This window comes from Gymnoscopelus microlampas (genome assembly GCF_963454915.1).
Source record: "Gymnoscopelus microlampas genome assembly, chromosome: 14".
In the NCBI taxonomy this organism is placed as follows: Eukaryota; Metazoa; Chordata; class Actinopteri; order Myctophiformes; family Myctophidae; genus Gymnoscopelus; species Gymnoscopelus microlampas.
In genome coordinates this window covers 2807015-2830180 of record NC_139951.1, presented here as the reverse complement: position 1 = coordinate 2830180, position 23166 = coordinate 2807015, and the positions used below count along the sequence as shown (strand labels likewise).

The 23166-nt window shown below is 43.0% G+C and overlaps 1 protein-coding gene across 1 annotated transcript; it reads left to right on the top strand.

The window, feature by feature from the left end:
• Positions 1-6: 6 nt before the first annotated feature.
• On the top strand, positions 7-22930 carry LOC311060884 (GTPase IMAP family member 8-like). Its single transcript, XM_084079252.1, has 7 exons — positions 7-64; positions 9713-9766; positions 9861-10568; positions 17680-18378; positions 19602-19720; positions 20742-21441; positions 21933-22930. Exons 2-7 carry the CDS (start codon positions 9736-9738, stop codon positions 22118-22120), a joined length of 2445 nt encoding a protein of 814 aa, XP_083935378.1. The 5' UTR covers positions 7-64; positions 9713-9735; the 3' UTR covers positions 22121-22930.
• Positions 22931-23166: the final 236 nt, after the last annotated feature.

Genomic DNA, 23166 nt, shown 5'->3' with positions numbered 1-23166 from the left:
CTACAAAACAACGTAAAGCTCATTCTACTGACAACATCCGTAGACAAACAAGACTCATTGACAGGTAAGGACTGTAACAGGAAAAAACACATGTTTGATGGTGTTACATTGTACAACTGTATGATATGACTGTACTTTATACTAGTATAAGATGATGCTTTTAAAATATCTTCATTAAATACAAATGCAGCCTATTGGAAGCAGTTTGTGAAAACAGATCATATATCAGGTGTTTCACTGGGATGGGTGTGGCAGTGTGTGCTTCTGAACAATATAGACTGGACTGGGATCAGTTCACTTTGCAGGTTGTTCTGGGTCTGTAGAGAGGATATGGAAACGGTGCTTGCTGTGTGTGTGTGTGTGTGTGTGTGTGTGTGTGTGTGTGTGTGTGTGTGTGTGTGTGTGTGTGTGTGTGTGTGTGTGTGTGTGTGTGTGGGTGCGTGCGCGCGTGCGTGCAAATTACCAGATACAGTGCGCCTGAGTGAGGGATATGTTATTTATTTCAAATAATATAACAAAATTATAGCACTTGAATATTGAAACATATTTTGGTTCAAAGCTTGGACATGATTCAACGTAGCTACTGTAGCTTAACTTCTGAGATTAGCTTGACGAGATGAACCAATGCGAGTCGACAGGAACGTGCATCACTGTGAGTGACATGGTCCCTGGGTGAAACAGGGAAACACCTGGTTTTTACCCATTAAAACCGGGAAAGCATTTGTGTCATTTCAGATTTTAGCAATATAGATATATATAGCAACCTGACATCTTAGGATTTAGAACTGTGGTTCTCAAAAATAGCAGATATTTTACGAGCTCACAGCACGTCACTTCGTGCCACGCTGTGAGCTTGTACATCTGCTAGTATTTTTGAACATTTGAAAGATCTGGTCCTCTGGGTGTCCCTGGCAGAAAACCTTTTCAGATGGGGGGGGGTGCTTGGCATGTAAAAGTTTGAGAACCAATGATTTAGAAAGCATTTGTAGAATGGGCCTCAGGTCTTAATGGGTTAAGTCACACCTGGTGGTAGATGTGGTTAAATGGTTTCAGAGTGATCTGTACAGTGATTACATTCCAGCACGTTTATGTTTCCATGGATGTGGAGTAAATGACAGACAGTGAGGAATGTGCTCTGACTAATGACTATCACATACTGTAACAGTTTTATTATGTGTATGGTTTATGTACTTATTTTTACATTTACAGTTGACATTCATATTGCATCGTTAGAAGTAATCTTCTAGAGCTGATGTAACATGGAAGGAGACGAAAGTGACCCTAACCCTAAATATTTTGGTAGAAAATGAATGATATCTGTTTATACACTGTATTCAGGCCTGTGACCCCCCAAAATAATCATATTTGAACTGGGGATCCCCCCATCCTAACTAGTAGGCCTACTTGGAATTGAGGCATTACATTTAGTTTCACTCTGTTCCACAAAAAAAAGTGTTTAAATTGCCACTTACTGTCATCTGGGGACCCCCAAAAAATCATGTGGGAACCCCCCTGGGGGTTCCCGCACTGGAAGACAACCAGTGATGTTATCTATACAATACTTACTGTGTTTATGGTGAGCTCTAATTTCATATCACTAACCATATCCACTTTTATCATCATAAATACATAAATAAATACATATTGTGACATAGTCTTTTGTCTCAACGATTGTCACATTTTAATATCTTGGTATATTGTTGCACGATATATTATGACACCCTTACCTTGCATGCTGGTTGTGTGGACATCTCTAGGGATCTCTTTTAAATTTAATGAATGTCTCATCACATCTTGTGTTCACCCTCCTTGATTTAATTGTTAGTTATATGTAAGTTTTGCTACAACATCAACACAACAGCCATGTGGTATCAGAGGTAGAGTTTATGTACATCTCCATGGACCACTGGAATAATGTTTTCACACATATAGAATAATATTATTAGCCTGTATTCAGGGCATGATTATACCTCCAGACGTGATGCATCTGGGAGGCGATCGAATCGACTAATTCCAAAACAAATTTACACCCACCCAATTTACCAAATCATTTAAAAGTAGGGCCAGAGTAAGAAAACAAATTTAAAATATAGCTGCAAGCAGCGATAATACAGGGCCAGACATGGAAACTAGAGAGAGAGAGAGAGAGAGAGAGAGAGAGAGAGAGAGAGAGAGAGAGAGAGAGAGAGAGAGAGAGAGAGAGAGAGAGAGAGAGAGAGAGAGAGAGAGAGAGAGAGAGTTTGTGTGTTTGACAGCTTACTAGTGGCTCCATTTGACTACACAACACAGCCATCATGGGAGAGAGAGAGAGAGAGAGAGAGAGAGAGAGAGAGAGAGAGAGAGAGAGAGAGAGAGAGAGAGAGTGGCTCCATTTGACTACACAACACAGCCATCATGGGAGAGAGAGAGAGAGAGAGAGAGAGAGAGAGAGAGAGAGAGAGAGAGAGAGAGAGAGAGAGAGAGAGAGAGAGAGAGAGACATGGAAACGGAATAGTTTGATGAGAGAAAGAGAGAGAGAGAGAGAGAGAGAGAGAGAGAGAGAGCGCCATGGAAACGGAATAGATTGAGATTGTAGATCGGCTATTTTCAGAATGAAGTATGTCATACGTTGAAAAACGTACTCTCAAATATGCATTTCAGGTTATCTTTACCATTTGCACATGTATTCATTGATACAGTCATGTTGTTTGCAATTCAACTTAAATGAAGTCTGCAAGTGAGGCTTGAACTGACGACCTTGAGATTGTGAGGCACTCATTTAAGGGAGACGCCATTGGACCAGCAGACAAGGAACTGTGAAAAAGGAGATCACACAGATGATACAGTTTCACGCAAATAGCTGAAAAATCCTGGGTTTAAGTGTTTTTCAAACTGCTCAAAATTGCGGACAATCTAAGGGCGGAGCTTACTGGTCAAAGCGATAGATGTGTTCCTCATGAGTCAAGGCACAAGTGTAAGCAAGTTTCACGACTTTCGGCCAAACGAGGCATGACTTTTGCCTGTTTAAAGTTTGCATTTTCAAAAAAAGCGCCCCCCTTTGGCCAATTGGAGTGAGATTGGTTTCAGTGATATTTGGAATGACTCTCTACATTACTGCAACGTTTCAAAGAAATGTGAGTCTTGCATGTATGTGTTAGGGGCAGATGAATAATTTTCATAAAACTGTAATAGTTAAAATCTATGGAATCCTGGGATTTTGGAGCAATCTGCACGAAACGTTTAACACTTGAACTTTGGACCTCTGCCGACATAATGATGGGAGCGGATTTTCCATAAGTGAAAAAATGCAGAAGTTAGGAGCCAATGGCTGTTTTTCATATAATTCAAAATGGTGGGCGATCTAAAGGTCAGAGGTCAAAAGTCAGAGTCTGAAAGTTGTTCAGCATGAGGAGACGCATATGTGTATCCAAGTTTCATGGCTGTAGGTCAAACAGGGCATGAGTTGTACCTGTTCAAAGTTGGCATTTTCAATTGAGTGCTATAGCGCCACCTTTGGACGAAAGATTGTGAGAATTATTTTTTGATCGTTTTTCATGAGCATCTACCATATGGCCGAGTTTCGTAAAAAGCGACAGCACGGTTCAGCCAGAACTGCGAAAAGTGGCAGAAGAAGAAGAAGAAGAAGAAGAAGTGACAGAATACTGCCAATATCAAAACAGGTACAGAGCTGAGAGCTCTGTCCCTGTAATAATTAAAAACCTTTAATTCACTGCTACATAATAAGTGACACTTTTTACCTCATAGTAGCAGTGATATCAGAATGAAATAGCATGCAAAGTCCCTGATAGACTTTATTGACTAGCAATCCATTCAGGTCAGGAACATTCTGTTAATTTTACATCCTCTTTTACTGCACCTGACACTTTACCTGTTGGACACTGAATCCTGATCTGACTTTATTTGAAATGTTTACTATTTTATTTGGTCTTGGACTCTGTCTTGTGGCTGCATGGTTTTTTGAGCCGACTACACAGTAAATCCCTAACAACCAGGGTCAGTTCTAGACTGCTTTGATTGGGGGGGCAGTAAGAAATGATTGGTAGTAGTCCAACCTGGACATTAGCATGGCCGTGATTCCATCTGCAAAATTCAAATGAAATCTGACATAGAATACAAACTGTGGCCAACAAAGGTTGTCAACTGACATATTTTCTATTTAAATGTAAAGCTACTATGTAAATGGCATTTCCGGTTGTCTTAATTATTAAAAACCCACGTCCACCCCCCTCCCTCAATACAAGGACACTTTTATTAATGCCCATTGAATTAATTGCCATTTAATTATATATTCAGCTATCTAATATGTAATATCAAATGGAATCTAAAGCTAACCCTTAACTATTATTATTACTACTAGTGCAGGCCCAAACACACACACACACACACACGCACACGCACGCACACACACACACACACACACACACACACACACACACACACACACACACACACACACACACACACACACACACACACACACACACACACACACACACACACACACACACACACACACTTACTGCTTACCTGCTTACTTGCTTATGGTTGTCCATCGAATCCAATGATGACGTCCACTTATGTCCTTAGCGGTGGGTTCGCAGGTGGCTAAAAAGTCCTATCCTGGAACCACATGTTCTATTGCAGGTAGGGCATGTGTAGGTTGTAGTGGCGGTAGTGGTGATGGCAGTCATGGGTGTGTTCCTCCTGTGTCTCTGTTGTTGCCTTCTGGCAGTCCTGTCCTCCTCCAGCCTGTGAGTTCCTTCGTGGCAGCGATGCCGCCACGAGTCAAGGTCAGCAGCAGCAGTCTCAAGATCCTCAGGCCTGATCTTGCACTTCTTCTGCCAAGCGTCGGCCGTGGTGTAACTGGCCATACAGCAGTCTGCGGGGCAGTCGGTCTTGAGGCATCCGGATCACATGTCCAAGCCAGCGCAGTTGGTGCTGGGTAATAGTGGCCTCGATACTTCGGCAGTTGGTTTTCGCCAGTAACTCAGTATGAGGGACACGATCACGCCAGGTGTGGCCCAGGATGCGCTGTAGGCATCCAATATGGAAGCGCTCCAGGGTCTTGATGTGACGGCTGTATGTGGTCCATGCTTCACAGCTGTAGAGGAGGGTGGTGATGCAGACAGCATTGTAGACAGCAACTTTTGTGTGCAGGTGGAGGTTGTTGTTCTGGAAGACCCGGCGCCGTAGCCTTCCAAAGGCAGCCGACGCCTGCTTGACCCTGTTTTGAATTTCGCAGTCGATGCTGCAGTCCTCAGAAAGGATACTGCCCAGGTATTTGAAGGATGGTGTTATTGCTAGTGGCTTGTTGTCGATGGTGAAGACAGGCAGGGTGTGTGGGGTACTGGAGCTCCATTGGCAGACCACTTCTGTCTTGGCAGTGTTGACAGACAGACCCATCCTGCTGTAGGCCCTGACAGCCACATCAAGGATGGTCTGCAGTTCGTGTGGAGAGTGCGCCACCAGAGCGCAGTCATCTGCATACTGCAGCTCGAGGACCCTCTCCATGGAGAGTTTGGTTTTTGCCTGTAGCCTCCTGATATTAAAGAGGTTCCCGTCCAGTCTGAGGTCCACTGCCACCCCACTGCTATCCTCAAGCTCCTCCTGGAGAAGCTGGGTGACACATAGGAGGAAGATGTTAAAGGGCACAGGTGCTAGTACACACCCTTGTCTTACCCCCGTGCGCACAGGGAAAGATGCAGACTCTTCCAATGGTCATGCAGGCCATCATCCCATCGTGGAACTGGCGGAGCAGGTTTACAAACTTGGCTGGGCAGCCAAACTTGGCAAGCACGCTCCACAGCAGCTCCCTGTTCACAGTATCGAAGGCCTTAGAGAGGTCGATAAAGGCCACAAAGAGGTCCTTGTGTTGTTCCCGGCACTTCTCCTGAAGTTGCCGTGTTGTGAAGATCATATCGACCGTACTCCTGTTCTTCCTGAACCCACACTGTGACTCAGGTAGCATCGACTCTGTGATGTTATTGATCAGCCTCTGTAGCATCACCTTGGCCAGTACCTTACCAGCAACAGAGAGCAGAGATATCCCCCTGCTGTTACCACAGATGGACTTGTCACCCTTGTTTTTATAGTTGGCGACAATATTGGCGTCCTTCCACTTTTGGGGTATGCTCTCCTCTTTCCAAGCCATCAGTATGTACTGATGGAGAGTCCTTGTACACAGGTACAGGTACCCTATACACAGGTACTATGATAACCCTATTTACTTATGTCAGATCCTTGAAATAGGAATGTGTTGAAGACACAGCTAATGTTTAATGTGCATTTTCTCCACATAGTGGTGGAGCAGATTGCTGAAACGATCTTTCACTTGGTGATACAAGCACCAAATTTGGCACACAAGTGCTTCAGAACCTACTCTCTCAGAAAAGTACGTTATCCACTTGAAAAAAACAAAATGGCCGCATGTTTCAAGATGGCCGTGGTTATAAACAGTGTTTGAACTATATTTTGATTGAATAATCCTATTTTGATGGTCTATACATCGAAATGTACGTTTTTGAGTATGAGATATCCAATTCTGCATTTAGAAAATCTAAATGATTGGATATTATGATGATACAAATCCTGTGCTGTGCTGTGCTGTGCTGTGCTGTGCTGTGCTGTATGGCACTGGACTGGACTGTATTATACTGGACTGTACTGTATTGGACTGTAGTACTGTACTGGACTGTACTGTATTATGCTGTACTGGACTGGACTGGACTGGACTGGACTGGACTGGACTGCACTTTGGTCATATGGAACCAAACCGTGACAGTTTGGTTCTTCTTTTAGTCCTCACATTTATTGTCGAATGTGTGATATAACAGTAACAGTGGCAGCCTTTCCTATGTTTCACCCGTTTCAATTGAAACGTTTCAATTGAAACGGCCCCCCAACCTCAGGGTTTTGTTATCTTTTACAGCTAGTAACACAGCTAGTGTTTACGGTACTGTGCATTTTCTCCACATAGTGGAGCAGATTGCTGAAACGATCTTTCACTTGGTGATACAAGCACCAAATTTGGTACACAAGTGCTTCAGAACCTACTCTCTCAGAAAAGTACGTTATCCACTTGAAAAAAACAAAATGGCCGCATGTTTCAAGATGGCCGCCATTCAAAGTGGTTATAAACAGTGTTTGAACTATATTTTGATTGAATAATCCTATTTTGATGGTCTATACATTGAAATGTACGTTTTTGAGTATGAGATATCCAATTCTGCATTTAGAAAATCTAAATGATTGGATATTATGATGATACAAATCCTGTCCTGTCCTGTGCTGTGCTGTGCTGTGCTGTGCTGTGCTGTGCTGTGCTGTGCTGTATGGAACTGGACTGGACTGTATTATACTGGACTGTACTGTATTGGACTGTAGTACTGTACTGGACTGTACTGTATTATGCTGTACTGGACTGGACTGGACTGTGCTGCACTTTGGTCATATGGAACCAAACCGTGACAGTTTGGTTCTTCTTTTAGTCCTCACATTTGCAGGCACACAACTGTGTACACTTAAGCATGAAGTGATAGCATTTGCATCGTCCTCGGGATTCAGTCTTTTAGACACATTTTGTCAACTGCTCACAAGTCTGAACAATAGGTGGAAGGATTGTCCAGAGAACTTGCCAGACCTCTCCATCTTTTTGCCGGCCACAGTTGGCAGGGCTTTCAGTTTGCACACTGTTACCTGACATGCAGTTTTCTTGCCTTTACCATGAAAAGCTGACACAACTGTTTTTCCACTGGCGTGGAAGGACAGCATGCCACTGGACTTCTCTGGGCAAACAATTACTACCATATCATGAATTGGCAATCACCTAAAGGACTGACCCTGGCCAAATTATACCCAAATAATTTCTAAGCCTGCACTGACTGCAACAACAAGAATATCTGTGTTGCATGCCTTAATCAACACAGACTTCATTTGTTGCTTGACTGCATGGAGAGCATGTGTTAAAATGCTGGAGTCAGCTTCTTCGTGGTTGCAAGGACATTTGTTTGAAAGAGGCCATCTGCCATCCAGGTAACTGAACCCTTGGCTCGGCTCTCCCGCGCTGGTACATTATGTCAATTCAGGTGCTCTATCTAACTACAATACTACAACTAACTAAACTTGTAGTTGAGATATATACAGGGGCTTATTAGCATTTGGGACACTAAAGTATACTACAGTACAAACTACAGCGAGTACACCACTACAACAGTTAGTAAACTACAACTACAGCTAGTGCACTACAAGCCGCCACTGAACCCCATGCTGAGTCTCACAGCAGTGATGTCACCAGTGTGCCCTGGTTGTGCTTTGACATCACTCTTATAAAAAATGACAAACCAATAGAGCTTGACCACAGCATTTCAATGAATGATCATGGATGTTTCCCTTCAACTTAATGCAATATCTGTGATCAGACAGCTTCCGAAAATGCTCATTTTGAGTCACGTAATAAAATCTTGAATCTTGAAAACTGGCGGCCATCTTGGAGTTTCAGCTGGATATCGTATTTTTCTTAAATAGTATATCCTGGACATCATTTGTGCCAAATTTGGTGCTTGTATCACCAAGTGAAAGATTATGATGGAATATTGATTTAAGCTGCCCCACTAACAGTAAGGGAGTGAGATTAGCTGTCAGCTTGGTTCACACACACACACACACACACACACACACACACACACACACACACACACACACACACACACACACACACACACACACACACACACACACACACACACACACACACACACACACACACACACACACACACAGCCACTAGGGGGAGACATTTCCCTCAAGTTCCCTGATAAAACACTTCAGGTTGGCCCAATGACTTATTCAATCCTGAAGCCATGCTCTTTATCTCTGTTCAGTGCACTTTAGTCTGAATGACTACATGATAACAACCACAGCAATGTGACAACAGAGCACATTCTCATGTGAATATCCTCCCTTAAGCCAATTTTAATATAGGATACTGAACAGCAAATAGCAGGCGACGCGCCGTGAACTCGAAGATCCGCTATTTTCACTATTGATTCTGGTAAATCATTGCATTTTGGGGAAAATGTGTAATTATTTACACTGAAAATATCATTTGTAATTTCTACTTTTGAATACAGAAGTATTTTTAAAAGCAAGTAGGCTATTCTAGTACTTTAACTCAAGATACAAATTTGACCAGGAGTATGAGTACTCGGTCCACCACTGTTAATTATTGTCGAATGTGTGATATAACAGTAACAGTGGCGGCCTTTCCTATGTTTCACCCGTTTCAATTGAAACATTTCAATTGAAACGGGCCCCCAACCTCAGGGTGTTGTTATCTTTTTTGACCTCCGGCTGGCCAACGTCCAAGAATTTCATGCAAGAAGAGGATTTAGATCTGATTAAATCAGGGCTCAGCTCAAGTGAATCATGTGAGTGACTTGTTTTAGGTCTGTCCATGGTGGAAGTGCAAATAGCCTAATTCATTTAGTTCGAAAATGCATCATTATTGTGATTGTGGTTGTGGATTGTAGAAGAAACTTCAGTCCACAAATTATTTTTTAATAAAAAAAAGGGCGGGGGGGGGGGGTGCATATGGGGGCCCCATATGAGCTCTTGAAACGGGCCCCCAGATCATTTAGTGCCGCCCCTGAACAGTAATGACAACAAAACAATAATAGCGTTTTATTGTGACTTACTGTATACTACTGTTTTACAGTTCAAACAACAGCTGTAGACAGGATGTCCAGTGGAACCTCAGCTTCCATCAGAGGTTAGTTCTATTGAAACACATGAAACCAACAAACTGATACTGGTTTAGTCACATCTGTGATCTTTATGAATATTATGTGTATTTTTCCAACCAGGGAAGGGCAGCGGCCCGGCAGAACTGAGAATTGTTCTGATCGGGGGAAGACATGGAGGTAGACCCAGTGGAAAGAGTTCAGTAGGAAACATCATCCTGGGCAGAGATGTTTTTAAAACTAAAAGATTAATATCTAAGAGTGTCATGAGACAAGAGGAAGGGTTAGTGAGACAGGTCACTGTGGTGGACACTCCAGGATGGAGGTCTCATCATCCCCTAGATCTGACCCCAAAACTGACCCAGTTAGAAATCCAACAGAGTGTGAATCTGTGTCCTCCAGGACCCCATGTCTTTGCCCTAGTGATGAGACTGGACCTCCCATATATAGGAACAGGGATGTCAGCAGAGGAGCATGTGAGATTTCTCCTCAGTGACAGAGTGTGGAAACACACTATTGTGGTGTTCACTGTAGCTGATAAAAACAACATGAGACCTGATCTCATTAGATCTGTCCCTGAATTAAGATATCTTACAGAGAAATGTGAAGGCCGCTTCCATGTTCTTAACATTAGTGACAGAGGAGATGGTAGTCAGGTCACAGAGCTGTTGCATAAGGTAGATCAGATGGTGACTGGTAATGGTTGTCACTATGAGACAGAAGAACACGTCTCAGAGGAACTGAAGGAGATGGAGAGAACTATCAGAAGAAGAGCAGAACAAAGGACGGCAGACACTCAGAAACAAACAGCTGGACTTCCAAAAGAAATTGGTATGTTTTGTTTTACTTTAAGAAAGAGTACTTTATTACTTTTGACCGGGGGGTTCATGCGTCTGTCTGTCTGTCTGTCTGTCTGTCTGTCTGGTCTGTCTCATAAACCATTAGGCAGATGAGTGTCATATTTCTTTTGCACAATGTCATCAAGCCAAGGTCAATGTAGTGATAATGCCAGGTGTGGACAAAGAAAACAAATTATTATGTTTTTTAGTTCATAACCAAGTGGACCTGGTTGGCCATGGGCTCATCGCAAAAGTCCCCCCCCCCCTCTCTCTGTCCTGTCCCCCTGTCCTGTATTATGACTACAACTGATAACTTAGGAAAACCAGGTTGGTACGCTTTTAAAAAGGATTACCGTAAAAAGAAGTAACACGGAGTCAGTCTTAAATAATAATCAGGTTTACTGGATTATTTGCACAGGAGAGACAAGGTGGTACAGGCATCAAAAATATTCTCTACTGGTAATACAAAATGTTCCTCATTATAACAGACAGTTTATCTCTTATTAAGCCCACCCCACAATATAATATCATCATGAACAGGGGCAAAGGCTCATTTTGGTGGCAAGGTTGTCTGTTCTAACTAAGGCATCATCGATAAACTGTAGCCACAACTTTCATGGGTAAGAAAGAGTAGGCCAGGGAGCAAGGTCATCTTATCTTAGCAGTTACAGAACTGTCCCTTCTGAGCAAATACATCATACTTTATGCAATTATCCAAAGTGATACAATACAATAATCATACAATAATTATAATCTAATGAACTATCGATTATAAATTATCCATCAACAACAATAATATGAACTTTGGTGCTTTTAAATGTGATGCTTTTCTTGTTAATTACACTTGACATAAAGCCCTCATGTCTAGTACCTAGACAATTCTGAATTCATTGAGATTCCAAATATCCAGCCAACGGTATTAATAGAAGGGCCCCAAGATAGTTAGGGCCTCCAGTGTGACCAGGAGGAAGACTCCTTCTTACCTATAAATGAGATGGGGAAACCCTGTGTGTCTCTCTCTCTCTCTTGACCGCTTCTTGATGATCCAGGGTTGACCAAGTCCCCTCTCCCGCTCTACACGCTGGGTGGCTCCCAGTTCAACGCTTCCAAAGGACCCGGGGGTTGACGATAGCTACGTCGCCCCATGACAGCTCTCTCTTCTACAAGGGTGGATCTGAGTCCTCCTTCCCCCCCACGAGAAAAGCCACCGGCCTACGTCCAGCTCTCCAGCCAAAGCCAGATGCCCTGCTGAACCGCTACCAGATGCCTACGACCAACTGCTCCCTCTCTACACGTGGGCCCAATTGGCCACAAACTGTCTCCTAAATCCTAGTTGAGTGGAGACTGAGAAGGACTGCGTGACGCAGTGAAGTAGCCAGACGCTAGCTAAACCTGCTAGCCACAGCCTCATGGTCTCTCCTCACAGAGGCAAAGGAATCAGCTCATCTCTCCTCCCCCAATGGACAGGCGAGCATATGCATCCACATGTGGTTGGCAACTCTCTCTCTCAGTCGTCCTCAGACGAGCTTCCATCGGAGTCTCCAATCCCTCCGATTCTCCATACACCCGGCCAGCTCCGAAGAGCTTTCAGCTCCCACATCCTTCTTCAGGATGTCCACATAAGTTAGATCGGAACGTCCTCGCGATCGATGCCCGCGCGTTGGTTCCCACAGGACCAGTCTGCTGGCCGGGAGCTCCCGATGTCTGTGGCAGTGGCCGGCCAGTCTCATCCTCCTGACTGCTACCTTCTTGCTGAGCCTCGGCAGTTGCCTGTACAGGTCCTTGTTGGTAATGTGGATGTTCTGGTCCACATTCAGAACAGTTCGTAGCATTCTGGTGTAGCACCCATCCAGGGACTTCTGCAGGGTGGGTGTCAGGGTCCAGCTTTCGCAGCCATACAGGAGGACAGATTCCACAGTGGCGTGGAATAGGCTTAGCTTTATTTGTCGAGGGAGCTTCGAGCACCATACTCTTGACATACCATTCAGGTGCCTCCACGCTAGTGCCTTCCTGACCTTAACGTCCTGTTCTGTGGAGTTCACCCAGGATCCCAGGTATTTGAAGTCATTGACCTCTCGCAGAGCTTTGCCATCTGATGTTGTAATCGGCGGATGGTCCATGTTGATGTTATAGGTGATTACCTCTGTCTTCTTTGCATTCAGTCTGAGGCCAACCTTAGCACATTCCACCTCCACTCTGTTCAGGAGTTCCTGTGCCTGCTCCACGCAGTCTGACACCAGGCAGATGTCATCTGCGTAGTCTAGGTCTGCCAGGGCTATAGCAGGGTTTCTTCTAGACTTACCTAACTAACCCTAACCCTTGGTGTAATGTGAAGCCAAGCTCCTGCTCCCGCCCGTTGATGGCTTTCCTGAGTGCGTAGTCCAGGGCTATGACAAAGAGGAAGGGGGCTAAGAGTGTCTCCCTGCTGCACCCCTGCTAGGATTTGGAACTCCTCGCTGATGCCATCTGGGGTTACCACCTTGGCTCTTGTGCCCTTGTACATGGCCTCTATGGCCCGGAGTAGATTCGGGGGGACCCCGTAAGCCTTGAGGATTTTCAGCATTATGCCTCTGTCTATTGAATCAAAAGCCTTTTTGAAATCAATAAAACACAGCACTGCTGTCAAGTTGTTCTTCTTCACCCCCTCGATGATCCTCCTTAAGGCCAGGATCTGGCCTACGGTGGTCCTTCCCTTTCTGAAGCCATTTTGGTTGTCCCTCAGGTGTGGGTCAATGGCGTCCCTAATCCGGTTTAGTATCATGCGGTTGTACATCTTTGCTATGACACAGGTCAGGCTAATGCCACGATAATTGTCTGGCTTAGACAGATCTCCAGATTTTGGAACCGGGATGATGTTAGAGAGAGACTATATGTCGGATGTTATCTATCAGAGCCTGGTTGCAGATCTCCAGTATGATGTTGTCGAGATCGCAGTTTTTAAGGACTTCTGGGGGGATACCGTCCGGCCCGGGACTTTTTCCTTGCTTCAGGGTGGACTTCACTGTGGCAAACTCCGTAGCTGTAAAGGGGCCATCGCCAATTTCAAGATTTGTGAGGACTGCAGGTATCTCTTCCTCATCTCTGTCCCCTGTTGGGTGGGTACCCAGGAGATCCCGGAAGTGGGTGAACCAGGAGGTCACTCTCTCTTCTGGGCTGCAGCCTGCCAACTGTCCCTCTCTCGCCCTCTTGCGCCCAGTCATCTCGTTTATGACCTTCCATGACTCCTTGTATCTCTGTTCACCATGTTCTGCCTCCACCCTCTTCACCTTCTCCAACATCTCCTTCCCTTTGATCCTGTCGTAGGTGCTGAACAGCTGTTGTTTGGCACTGTTCAGCTCCTCCCGACTCTCTGCGGTCCCCTCTCTCTCATAGATTCTGCGTGCCTCGGCCACCTGCCCCCGCGCTCGGACAACTTCTGGGTGTCTAGATCTAGGGGAGTTTCTAAGTCTCCCCTTTGTCGGTACCCATTTCCTGGTTGCCTCTTTGTTAGCAGAGGGGAACTGCTCATAGGTTGTTGGCTCCCCCTCCTCGGCCATCAGAAGTTCAGGGCTTCCCGTAAAGGCCTCCCAGTCGGGCCGGGGCCTTGGGGCGCTCTTTGGGACCCTCAAGCTCAGGCGCAGCCTTGTACCAACCATACGATGGTCTGAGCCTACAGAGTCGAATGTGCTGTAGGACTCTGCGTTCAAGATGGACTTCCTCCACTTCCTCCTTACCAGTATATAGTCCAATTGACGCCGCATACTGGTGGCTCGGTCCTGGAACGTCCATCTCTTGCCCATTCTCTTACGGAACAGGGTGTTGGCGGCCAGTAGGTCATGCTCCGTGAGGAGGGCAGCTAGATGTTCTCCGTTGCGGTTGGTATTGTCGTGGTACGTGAAGGGTGCGTCTTCCGGTCCAAGTCTTGCATTGAAGTCCCCCATGATTATTAGGAAGGTGTGAGCAGGCACATGGTGGATCGCTGTTCTTAGGTCGTCGTAGAACCTTTCCACTTCCTCAATCGGTGCCACGTTGGTGGGAGAGTACACACTCATGACCGTTGTTATTGGGTTTCCCTCGAAATCGGCACTAAGGATCCTGTTGGTGTGTGGATGCACCCTACGGAGGGCCTTTCGTGCTCGGGGGCTCACCATGAGTCCCACGCCACCTGTTGCTGCCTGGGCCTCGTTACGCCATGCAGATGAGGTGATGAACGTGCACCCCCCCACTCTGCGATAGTTAATTGGCTGGTCCGTGTGCACTCTCCTATGCTCCTGGACTGCCAGGATCTCCACTCCCCTTTCCTCGGCACAGTGTGCCAGTTCTTCCAACCTCGCCTCTTCCCTCACTGTGTTTGCATTGTAGGTTGCCATGATACATGGCCTCCTACAGCGCAAGAGTGCATTGGACAGTGGGCTGTGGTCAGACTGAACCCTTCCTCCCCGGAGGAGAGGGTTTGGGGTCCAGTCGTCATAGTGTCCTCCCGAGGGAGGGCCAGCACCACCGTCCGTTGCGTGGTTCCTGCGGACTCCCGCCGCAACTGAGTGTAGTTTTGAGGGCAGATTAGCTATTTTTAACCATTGATCTTTCTCTTTTCTTTATGACTTTAATCCCTTTTTCTCCTTTAGTAGATTAAAATGTGGCCATTTCCTGATTTGACCTTATTGAATCTGACCTGTCTCCTCATCAGTCAGATTGTAGATCTGTTATTGTTGTATATTGTTGAGATTTTAACCAGTTTCATCATCTTTTGAGTTATTGCTCTATTGTTCTTTTTCCCATTTCATTGGTTGTCTTATTATCATCTACATAGGATTTATCTTAATAAACACTTTATTTTGATGTAAACGGAAGTGCTTTTCCAAATGATTTCAACTCATATATTTCCAATCAATTTCTAACGAGAATCCATGCATCATACTGTGTCCAAGATTCTTACGTAGCCCTTTTCATGGTTGTATTGAGGTGCAAATGAATCCCTTAATTTGCGCAATTCCTTAATTTTTGGTGAAAATTAATATTTTAATTTGTCATAAAATATTTTTAATATTTTCATAATTATCATTAATATTTCCCATACTAATTACGCCATGTCCGCTACATCAATAACAACTACGTGTACAGTACACTATGTTGTTTTTGTGAATTAATAATTGTAGGACAATCGATACTCCAGGCTATGGGATAGGCACCCTGAGATGGACTAGCCAATCAGGGGGCTACATGTCCGGTTTATGAGATCCACAATACTAACAATCCAAATATAATTTGGTCAAATACAATATTGTTTAACTTCCTCTTATGAAGGACTCACACAGTGAAAACCAACACTTACAGTTCAAATCACTGCCTTTGATTGACTGTTCATACAAACATAATTGATATTAAAAAAATGAATAGTAGGGATGTTCACGCAAAAAAATAGTGAAAGTAGCAGATCTACAAGCTCACAGTGTGACGCGTTGTGAGCTTGTAGATCTGCTGTTTTCACTATTTTTGCACGACACTGCTGTGTGACAAAGTATAAAATAGGACATCATTAAGTGGCTAATCATTGAATTACACCCCATCCAAACTGCACTGTAATATTAGTTAATATGAATGGTTTATATATTCTAAATCATTCATTATGAAAACAAGACAGGGTATAATAACAGAGTATCTCCCATGTGGATCTCAGACTTCATGTGGTCAGTCTATCTATAACATGTATGACATTTCTATAGATATCTATGACACATCTATGACACATCTATGACATTTCTAGGACATAATTATGTATAACATATGACTCCATATTTGGCCAAAGATTCAGCCTTATCCAACCCAAATTCAATTCCATTATAAAATGTAAGTTATAAAAAGCATATATCTGCTGTCCAACTCCAAAACACATTTTTTTCAGGAAATGAAAAAAATATATATATAAACTTTTCAGGAAATTAAGAAAACCTTATATTTAAAACAAAGCAATGCTGCCTCATCAAAGTTGGTATAGTTACTTTATATATTGTCAGATACTTGCATGTGACATTATACTATCACCACTTCACTCAAATCCAGCTCAAGTGGAGTTAGGAGTTTTGTCGGTCATTGATAAGAACAGCTGACAATAGCTCACATCGCTGTGGAGGGAGAGGTTCCAAATGGGGCTAAGCTGACAATGGATCTCCAAGCTCACAATGCTCGACAATATTTAAAACATATGAGAAAATGGAGTTACTTCCTTGGCTTACTGGCAGTGTTCACAAGAAAGTTGGAGCTGATCGGTCGGTTTGTGAGATTAACCACACACACACGCACGCACGCACGCACGCACGCACGCACGCACGCACGCACGCACACACACACACACACACACACACACACACACACACAAACACATGTCGTTTTGTATTGTGCCACTGTTACTTGACTCTAGGTAATAAAGTCACTGCATACATCAATGTACTCTACTGAACACACCTTATTGTTCATTTAACTTGTATCAATGTGATTATTAGATATTAAGAACAACATATAATTACCTGGACATTGTTGCTTTGTTCCATTACCACATTAAGGGTATTTTGAGCATTTCATTAGAAACAGAGGCAGCTCAACGGATCATGTTCAACTCAGATTTGGCTCAACAAAGGGGATGAACTCGTTCTCATGCTATTCAACAAAAAAATGTGGAATGCCCTACCAAAAGGAGTGTAAAACCCTACTCACTTTCAAAACTGCCCTAAAGATACACCTTCAGGAGGCTGCAATTCGAAAATGGCCCCTGTCAAAGTCTTAACCTACCCTTTCCAGTTTAGTAGAACTTGTATTGTGAATTTGTACTTCCATGTACTGTTGTTCTCATGTCTTACTAAATAAAGTACATCAATCAATCAATCAATCATTATAGGCGAATCCCCCGCAAAAAAACTAAACAAAAACAAAAACATACAACAACACATTTTCAAAATAAAATGAAAATGGCAGATCTACAAGCTCACACTGTGTCATATCACATAGTGAGCTTGTTAGATCTGCCATTTAAACTATTTGTTGTTAAAATAGCACAATGGAAACGGAGAATTATCTCTTCAGTGTTTAAATAAAAAAGGTGTAAAAGTAATTCATGTTTTCTCTGACAGGACTGACGGACCTCAGGATTGTGTTGTTGGGAGGGGAGAACTCTGGGAAGAGTTCAGCAGGAAACACCTTTCTTACAGGAAGTGGTTTTAAAGTTAGTCAGACAGGTCAGAGGTCAGTGCAGTGTGAGGTGAAACATGGTGAAGTAGCAGGGAGACATGTGACAGTGGTGGACTCACCAGGCTGGTACTACAATAGTCCACTAGAGGACACCTCAGAGATGGACAAACTGGAGATCCAGAACAGTGTGTCTCTCTGTCGTCCTGGACCACATGCTGTTCTTCTGACGGTTCCTCTTCATATAGCATTCACCAAAGCAATGAGAGTAGCAGTAGAGGAACACATGTCACTTCTGTCACAGAGAGTGTGGAGTCACACTAGTATATTGTTCACTTGTGGAGACTGTCTGGGAGACAGAAGCATTGAGCAGCACATTGAGGCTGAAGGAGAAGACCTCCGCTGGCTTGTTGACAAGTGTGGGAACAGGTATCATGTCTTCAACAAGCAGAAGAGAGATGACTCTCAGGTCACACAGCTTCTGGAGAAGATAGAGGAGATGGTTTCAGGAAACACAGGTGGACACTATGAAGATTATGGAGATGAGAAGATGTCAGAGAGGAAGAGGAACATAGAGGAACATGTCCACACATTCATGACCAAGACACACAGACAAAGAACTGCTCTGAAAGCCCTGTTTGAAGGTGATGTTTATAAAACCTATTAGTGTGTGTGTGTGTGTGTGTGTGTGTGTGTGTGTGTGTGTGTGTGTGTGTGTGTGTGTGTGTGTGTGTGTGTGTGTGTGTGTGTGTGTGTGTGTGTGTGTGTGTGTGTGTGCGTGTGTGTGCGTGTGCGTCTAATTGTGTTAGCCTGTCTCTTCTAATACATTTTTATATCAAGCAATAATGTATATTATCAATATTTTATTTAATATATTGTCTCTGTCGGGCAGGAACCTCGTATCTCCATTTTTAAACTTTTTAATGTTTTTTTTTTCTTTTCTTAAGTTAATACCCTACTTCACTACATCATACAACAACGTCACGCAAAAGTAGCAAAAATAGCAAAAATAGCAGATCTACAAGATCACAATTTGTCGCATTGTGACACGTTGTGAGCTTGTAGATCTGCTATTTGTGCTATTTTTTAAACAATTTGAAAGGTAAAGTGAAAGTGGTTAAGTGTGTGTGTGGGTTTTATACATATTGAACAAATGGAAGGTATTATAAAGAGCTTGTAACTAATAATAACCACATTGTATCGATTGGAACACATGGTTCTTTATTCCATTTCCTGTAAAGTAATGGTTTTGGACATACAAGGTTTACACCCGACAGTGATGATGATGATTGATGATTCTATATGATAAAACGCTGCAGTACAAATACACTTTAATGTTATAACATATCTGATGACAAACACATTGACATATTCAGTGTTTAATTTCAACACATTTATACAATTGATCTATTATTATACAGTATGTAATAATTCATGTAGATGAATCTATGAATCCAATACTAAATATTTAAATCAGTGTTCAAGATAGGGTAAGTGATATTTCTTTGTTAAAATAAGAGTTAAATAGCTCAGTGTCAATAAGTGTTAACCACTTAAACCCTAAATACTTCATTGATTGGGATCCCCCAGGGGTCTATACTTGGTCCGCTCCTTTTCCCAAAAAATATCTTCGCCGAAAATAGCCAATCTACAAGCTCACAACGCGTTGCAAGGTGTTGCATTATGAGTTTAAGTTTTTTAATTTGCTATTTTTGCTGAGTGTTTACCCCAGAATAGGGATGTTAGGGTTAATTTACTCCAGTGCACTAACGTAGAGTGTGTGTGTGTGTGTGTGTGTGTGTGCGTGCGTGCGTGCGTGCGTGCGTGCGTGCGTGCGTGCGTGCGTGCGTGCGTGTGTGTGTGTCAGGAGAACGTCAGAGTCTAGCAGATGTTAGGCTGATGTTGATTGGTGGAAAGCAGGCTCAGAGGAACAGAGCTGGAAACCGCATTCTGCAGCAGACTGTGTTTACAGAAACTCTACACAAGGTGAGTAATATGATATGAATGTGATGTTATAATGAATGAGCTCAAAGTAAACAGTAAAGAGATCAAATATAAATGTTTTCTGATGATAATATGAAAGTATCTGCTGTCATGAATGTTTGAGACATCATGTGATCAATGAACTGTCAGTGATCAATACACACATGTTCATTTTATAACAGATTCTCATCATGTCTGTATCTTTCATGTAACCATGTACAGTGCAACTGAGGTCTGTTTTACTTCTGTTTGACTCGAGGGTTCAGTCTTTATCCTCTTTTACAGTTTAGAGTGATGATGATCAGCAAAGCAGAGAGAGAGAGAGAGAGAGAGAGAGAGAGAGAGAGAGAGAGAGAGAGAGAGAGAGAGAGAGAGAGAGAGAGAGTATGATAGGATAATCATCCAGGGGTACAGTAGGTTCAGGATGTTACAGCAGCAAAGAGTAAAAGTATAAAGTGTCACATGGTGCTGAGTCCTTCATGACTGTATTTAGAATGTAACTGTATACAATATTTTCATTAGAGCACGTCCCCTGGTGGACATTTACAGTATGCTCCACTGTGTGCACCTTTCTAGTTAGGTTCCATTAAGGCCTTTGCAGACATTTGCTGATTGGTCAATCCGTTTTTACCGCATGCGAAAAGACACACAAATCGAACTGGGTTCGATTGAAAAAATAAAAACCTGCACTGCCGCAGCCACTAGCCGCACGACAAATTTTGAGCCGGTGTGCATGAGGTCATAGAGAACCTTGTGTTCTTTATAAAAATGATTATGTATGTTTTTTTTCGTGCGAAAAATCGCACCCTGTCTGCAAAGGCCTTAACTCCTTTCCATACAGTTATTGTAATTTTATTTTTTTGTAGTGTTACTGTGGCACTGTTAGACAAAGTGATGGAGAATAATTACAAATACATTCAGTGAGTTCATTTCTGACAAGCTTGAGAAAGTAACTCCAATGAGGACATAATACAATGGATGTTTTTATTATTATGACTAACATACAGTAAACCTCATATTGCAGGAGTTTAAAACCCAGACTAAACTGACAGAATGTGTCAGACAACAGAGACGAGTTGCTGACAGAAATGTCAGTGTGGTGAACTGTCCAGACTGGTCGACTACACCTCCATCACAGAAGATCAAAGACGTCCTTCTACACGGTGTGACTCTGTGTTCTCCTGGACCCCATGCTGTCCTGGTGACTGTTGATGTCAGGTCCAGTTTCTCTGAAGCTGACAGGAGATCAGTGGAGGAACACATGGAGCTGCTGGGGGACAGGGTCTGGAGACACACTCTGGTTCTGTTCACATGGGGATACTGGCTGGGAGGGAGACGTGTTGAGGAGTACATAGAGTCTGAAGGAGAACCTCTGAGGCGGATCCTAGAGAAATGTGGATTTAGGTACCATGTTCAACATGGTCTCAAGAGGGACATTTCAGAAGTAACAGAGCTGATCGGGAAAATAGAAGACATGGTGACGAGGAACAGAGGACACTTTGAGCCTTTAGATTCAAGAGAAGACAGGTCTGTCAGAGACACAGGACACCTCAAGGCGGGAGACAAGCCAACTGCTGAAGAATGGAACAGACGAGAAGAAGAATGGAAGAAGAGAGAGGAGGAGCTGATAGACAGGATGTTGAAGTTTGCATTGAAGGTTCCAGAAGAACCAACCCTGCCAGGTGTCAGGAGAAGACACAGCATGGACAAGATTCCTCCAAGTTGTGAGTAACTGTGTGTGTGTGTGTGTGTGTGTGTGTGTGTGTGTGTGTGTGTGTGTGTGTGTGTGTGTGTGTGTGTGTGTGTGTGTGTGTGTGTGTGTGTGTGTGTGTGTGTGTGTGTGTGAAAATAACATAAGACTGGATGGGTGTATGTATTGTCATGAAACTAAGAGGGAATGATCAGTAGGCTGCACTAAAGAGATGATGAACTTTATGTATTGTCATGAAACTAAGAGGGAATGATCAGTAGGCTGCACTAAAGAGATGATGAACTTTATGTATTGTCATGAAACTAAGAGGGAATGATCAGTAGGCTGCACTAAAGAGATGATGAACTTTTTTGTGGAAGAGGTCAAAGGTCAAAATGACATCATGGTTCATATGTGAGGAACAGAGACATGTAGAGATGGTGGGCGGGGCTGCAGGGTTTTCACATACAGGTGTGTTTTTATTCTCATTGTAAATGTCTTGCTGTCTGTTGTCTTCTGTTGCAGTGAGTGGTGGAACACCATCTGAAGCAGGAAGTTCATACTACCGATCACCTGACAGGAAGGTCTCTGATTGGCTGCTGAAGGGACATCCTGGAACGACAGCGTCCTCTTCAGGAGTTGACACCATGAGTGAAGCTGACACCCTGACAGGTGCTGATGAGATGAGTGTGAGAGATGAAGATGTTTCATGAAATTAGACGTAGTCATAGTTTAATGGGTAGAGAGCCTGGGAAGCAGAAGGTCCCAGATCCATGAGCAAGACATTTAACCCCTGACTGCCCCTCCTCCCCTGTGAGAAGCACTCAGCTGGATGAAGCTGAAAACAGAGTTGAAATAGACGTCAATCACACGCATTTTGATTTTTTTTAAACAATCTTACATCTCATTGCAAGAACATTGATTTGTTTTATATCTCTATTCATGTTATTTCTCCATCATACATGATCATTGTAAGAACACGTAATAACTGTTCCATTTACATATTTCTACAGTGGTTGATGTATTTTAATAATAATGACTAAATCCATTTAGATTCATGTTTATTTTTTACGCTTTTACATCTTGATGTTTTTGATTGATTTAACAGTTTGCAAAAAGTACAGATGTACAGTTACACAATCATGCTAAAAGGATGACACAAAAAGCCCTGTGGGCTTGTTTTTATTGTGTTCCTGTGTTCAATTCATCAAGATGTATCTGTTGATTACTAAGAGCTTTGATTACAAATGGAACATATATGTTATGATGTACAATAATTCTATATGTTGTAAGTATAAAAGATAAATCAGCTTTACGTGCAGAATAAAATCTAAACTAAAACCCAGTCAATATATCAGGCTGATATTTTAATTTTTCAGTAAGAACCAGTGAATTTGACTTAAAATGCCATCAGACTCAAACATTCTATATCAGTCTGGCTCTGATCTAAACATGTTATATTTGATGCATTTACAACCATATCAGCTTCCATTGAAATGAACATTTCAGCATTATTGCAATATGTGTACAAGCTCAACTTTATCGTTTTATGTTCCATGCTGTATATTAATGTACACTGTTCTGTTTAATCTATAAGTAAATAAATCACTGGTTCATATAAGAGTACATACTGGATATTTGTATTATTATTGATTTGATTTACTAAAATATGTGTTCATTAACTATACAGATGTTTCACAGACATACAGTTTAAAATTTCGAAAATAGCTGATCTGCAAGCTCACAACACCTTGCATCA